The 4,522-nt window shown below is 57.4% G+C and overlaps 1 protein-coding gene across 1 annotated transcript in view; it reads right to left on the reverse strand.

Moving 5' to 3' along the window:
• RAP1GAP2 (RAP1 GTPase activating protein 2) overlaps nt 1-3,889 on the reverse strand; it is a 117,823-nt gene extending 113,934 nt beyond the window's left edge. Inside the window, exon 1 of the mRNA XM_028498093.1 lies at nt 3,783-3,889. Coding sequence (XP_028353894.1) covers nt 3,783-3,889 — 107 coding nt within the window. The remainder of the gene's footprint in view (nt 1-3,782) is intronic.
• Between the last annotated feature and the right edge of the window lie 633 nt (nt 3,890-4,522).

Below are 4,522 nucleotides of genomic sequence, written 5' to 3' on the forward strand. Positions count from 1 at the left end.
GCGTCCGGAGCCTGTGCCCCGCAACGGGAGAGGCCGCAGCAGTGAGAAGCCCGCGTAACGCGAAGAAAAAAAAATAATAATAAAAATAAAAGATCCCCGTTTCCTCCTCAGAGGGCACCACCACATCTATATGCTCTGAAAATCAGAGCGATTTTTTTTTAACATTTACTTATTTATTTATTTTTGGCTGCATTGGGTCTTCGTTGCGGTGCGCGGGCTTCTCATTGCTGTGGCTTCTCTTGTTGCGGAGCACGGGCTCTAGGCACACAGGCTTCAGGAGTTGTGGCATGCGGGCTCAGTAGTTGTGGCTTGTGGGCTCTAGAGCGCAGGCTCAGTAGTTGTGGCACATGGGCTTAGTTGCTCTGCGGCATGTGGGTTCTTCCCGGACCAGGACTCAAACCGTGTCCCCTGCATTGGCAGGCGGATTCTTAACCACTGCGCCACCGGGGAAGCCCCCAGAGCGCTTTAAAGAAGCTCTCCATTACAGGGCTTTCCAAACTGCCATCTCCAAGCAAGGCTTCATTCAGGTGCCTCCTTGCAACCATGCTCAAATTCAGTCCCCTCTCAAACACAACATTGTTTCTGTAGGATCGCAGGTGATGGAATCCCTGGAAGATGGTGGGAAAGAAGCAGAACCTCCAGGTTGTCCCACAACTCCCAGAGAGCCATCAGGTCAAGGATGATGAGCCCTACCCACATTTCTCCAGGAGGCAAACTGAGGCTGGAGCTTTGGGTACAGTTCTCAGGACCTACCAAGAGTGCCCGGGAGGCTCCTGCTTCTGAGCCCCTATGGGTTACCTGTGTCGTTACCATTCTCCCTGGCACACCTACCTGCCCCCCATACACACTATCTCCAAGTGGCCTGCAGAGGACAGGAAGGTGACAAGGACCACTGGGCCATTACTGCAAGACACACAGTACTTTACATCCCTTATGGCCAACAGCCACAAGCGTTATCTGCACAAGCCTGTCAGGAGAGGTGCTGGGAAGATTGATGGGTGAATCAAGCCTTCTGGGAAGGACGAGGAGGGGACCTGAATCTGACCTGACCCTGTGATGAGAGGGGGAAGGAAGGAGGAACTCGGCAAATTTAACACTCATCATGGGGTTTAGGAAGTGCTTAAGAGAGGTTGGCAGCTGCAGCCTGCTCCAGGCCCCCCCATGGCCGGTGCCTGCAGAGCAAGGGTCAATCATGTACACGGCACTGATTTCAGACCAGACGCTTAAAGACAAAGGAACTCCAGAAAACAAACAGCAAGGGAAGCAAAGGTCATTTAGCACAAACATGAAAGCAAGCCCTCTCTCTCCTTGGCAGGTTAAATCCATGGCCAAAGCCATCAGGATGGCAGGAGCAACAGAAGAAAAGGACAAAGGCAGAGGTTAGGAGGGTCACCACTGTATGCTTGCATTGCAGGGAAGAGCACAGTGCATCCAGGAGGGAAAACAAGCACCTTGAGCCTGGGACATCCTCACCCCGGCCAGTCCCTTCCTGTCCCCTGTCCACGTCCTTCCCCGTTGCCTCACTGCAGCCCCCCACCCCCAGGCCCACACCTGCCTGGCTGCCTCCTCGGCCCATGCATGGCTGGTCTGGACTACTGGTGGGGCTGTCGTCACCAAACATCTTACCTTCGTTTCTGGGACATGGGCCCAGAGAGAGGAGAATGGGAGAAGTTCCAATCAAACCTCTCCATCCCCACGCAGCACTTCCTACCTTTCAGATGCATGTTTACCCACATTATCTCCCTTGAGCCTTGCACGCCCTTTGTGTGGATGCAGGAACTGAGGCTCAAAGAGATGAAACCTATCACATCACAGTCAACGGAGGAGCCAGGACTAGAGCTTCCAGCCCTCTGTGCAGGGCTTTTGCCACGCTCCCACATTTTACACTCAGAGGCAGGAGTGTTGTGATGCATCTGCCTTTCTAGGCAGCACATCTCCCTTCTTATCCCTCAAAACAGGTCCAGGTTGTCTCAGAACAGCCATCCCATATCCTTCTGACTTCAGAGGATTGGATCGTTCATCCCCCCTGTACAGATAAAATGCCAAAAGGCACGGAAGAGATGAGAATCAAAGTCTACGGGAGAATGGGGCCCAGACCTGGAGCCCTGAGCTCCAGAGTCCTGCTGGCAGCTTCTTCTGCTAGACAAGTGTGCCCTGAGCATCAGTCATTCCTAGATCACCTGCAGAATTTCTGCCATATTCTATACCATTTGTACTATTACTGCTGTTTCTACTAAATAGGCTCATTCTTGTGACTTGATACATCTAATTTAAAGTGATGCTTTATATCACCACTGCAAGAGGGAAAATTAGTACCACTGGCCAAAACCAGGAGAGAATCCTAAAAATAAATAGTACAAAAACAACCTAAGTTATAGGCAGGCACTGTTCCCCAATTTAAAGGCCCTGAGCCAGAGGTCTGCTCTCTTTGCTATAAAAGAGAGATTAGCAAGTGTTAAAAAGGTGTTAAAGCCAGACTAGCACCAATCTAAAACTTTCCCCTTGAAGAAATTACAAGGATTAGCAGAGAACTGAAAAGGGAAGAACTTTCTCACTAGGTGACTCAATGTTATTTCATGCTTAACCACCTTCAGTTACTTCACTGAAGATTCATCCTGTGCTGTGGGAAACATCAAATTAGACTAGGTTATAGGAAGGGGGAGAGGAGGGATGGGAGACAACCAAACCATAAGCGGCAACCCATGCCAGCTTCTCCAAGTGCTCCAGTTAGTTCATTGCCTGTCACCTCCCCCAGGCACACCCAGCTTCTGGGCAAGCCCAGGGGCCACCAGTCACCACCCAGGCATCTATGGCTCCACTGCCCTTGTCTTAGCCCTTGTCCAATGCAGAACGCAGCACTAACTCCGAACTCCTCTGGAAATTAGGATGCATCAGGGCCACCAGCGGTTACCCCAAATCCCCACAGCATCTCTGTGGACAGTCAACTCGAATGACCCCCGGTTGCTGGGAAGCTTTGGGCTCGCTTACCCTAGCAGAGGTGGGAGGCTATGCCAGCCTGTGTGGGAAGCTCCCTGCAGTCTCGTGGACATCACATCTGTAGCTGGGGGCTGCAGCCCCGGAAGCAACCCCAAAAGCTCCTTTGTCCATCCCAAACCCCACATCTCTCACCCCATAGGTCCTCCAGCCTATCTCTGAAATCGCCGGAGAGAACGATTTTCAACACACAGGATCAAACAATTAAGAGAGTAAACCCAAGAAAGGTGAAGAGTCAAACAGAAATACCCAAAGACAGAGGGACACGGAGGCAGGGGTGGAGGTGGTAAGCAACCTCCAAACTTGCTCCTCGCCTGCCGGCACCTTGCGCAAGACGAGCAGATCCCGACCTGGCCGGCACCTCGCGGGCTCAGCCAAGTTGCAGAGAAGCAAATGGCATCCCCAGCGTACTGGGCCACTCGGGCCTGAGCCAGGGACGGTCGCCCGGGTCGGATCAATGCTACTCGCGCTGCAGGCTTTGGGAAGGGCGCCGCGACAGGCAAATTCGGGGAGTGGGAGTGAAGGACTTGGTGACCCTCTGTTGGGGATGAAGTCCGAAGGGTTCTCCCAGCCGCCCTCCGACCCAGCCAATGCCCTGCCTGGGCTTTCCCATAACAGCCAGTGTCGGGGGCTAAGCTCCGAACTCGCTCCCCAGACAGCGACCGGAGTAGAGGCTTTTCCCCATCCAGCTCCGAGCCAAACGCCCTCTTGGAAAAGTCCACCCCAAAGAAAACGGGAATTTAGCCCGAAAGCAGCGGGAAGGGGGAGGTGGCGCCGCCAGGCTTTACCTTTTCTCTTTACTCTGTTTTCGGGATTTGTGCAGGAGTCCAATGAGCACCACGGCGGCGCGGATCCCCGCCTTTCGGCAATGCATCCTCCCCGCCGGCTGGGACATGGCGAGGCCGCCGGCGGTGCCCGGCCGCGCCCTCGCCCGCCCGCCGCGCGCCCCCGCCAGCCCCGCTCCGCGCGCTCTGCGCCGCCCGCTCCCGGCCCCTGCGCCCGCGCCCGGGTCCCCGGCTGCTCGCCTCGCATGGGCCCCGCCCCGCCTAGGTGCGCCCTGGGGGTCAGGTGACTGGGTGCTCACTTCCCGGCGACCTTCAGCGTCTCCTCGGGGCCCGCCGGGCGGCCGGTGCCCGCTCCCCCAGCGCGGGCATTTCCAAGGCTCGCTAGGGGCGCGGCCCGGACGGGCGTCTCCGGGGCTCTGGCTCCGACGCGCCGCCCGCGCCCTGGACCCCGCCCCGGACCCGCCTCTCGGGCCCCGGCCCGGGGCGCCCCGGCTGCGGGCGGTTCAAGCGGCCCGGCCGCCCCCGGAGGAAGGCGGCCGGCTCGCGCTCAGCGCTCCCGGGGCTCGGCGCCCGCGTCCGCCCTCTGCCCCGCGCCCCGGGTCCTTCCCGTCCCACCGGGCGGCCAGGCCCCAGGGCTCCCTCGCCTCTCCTCTGTCCCCTCCTCAGCGCTCCGTGTCCCCCGCCCCCGCTGGCCGGGCCCTGGGCTCCCTCCCCAGGCAAAGGCGGCTGACGCGCTTTCCCAG

Source organism: Physeter macrocephalus, chromosome 14 (genome assembly GCF_002837175.3).
Source record: "Physeter macrocephalus isolate SW-GA chromosome 14, ASM283717v5, whole genome shotgun sequence".
In the NCBI taxonomy this organism is placed as follows: domain Eukaryota; kingdom Metazoa; phylum Chordata; class Mammalia; order Artiodactyla; family Physeteridae; genus Physeter; species Physeter macrocephalus.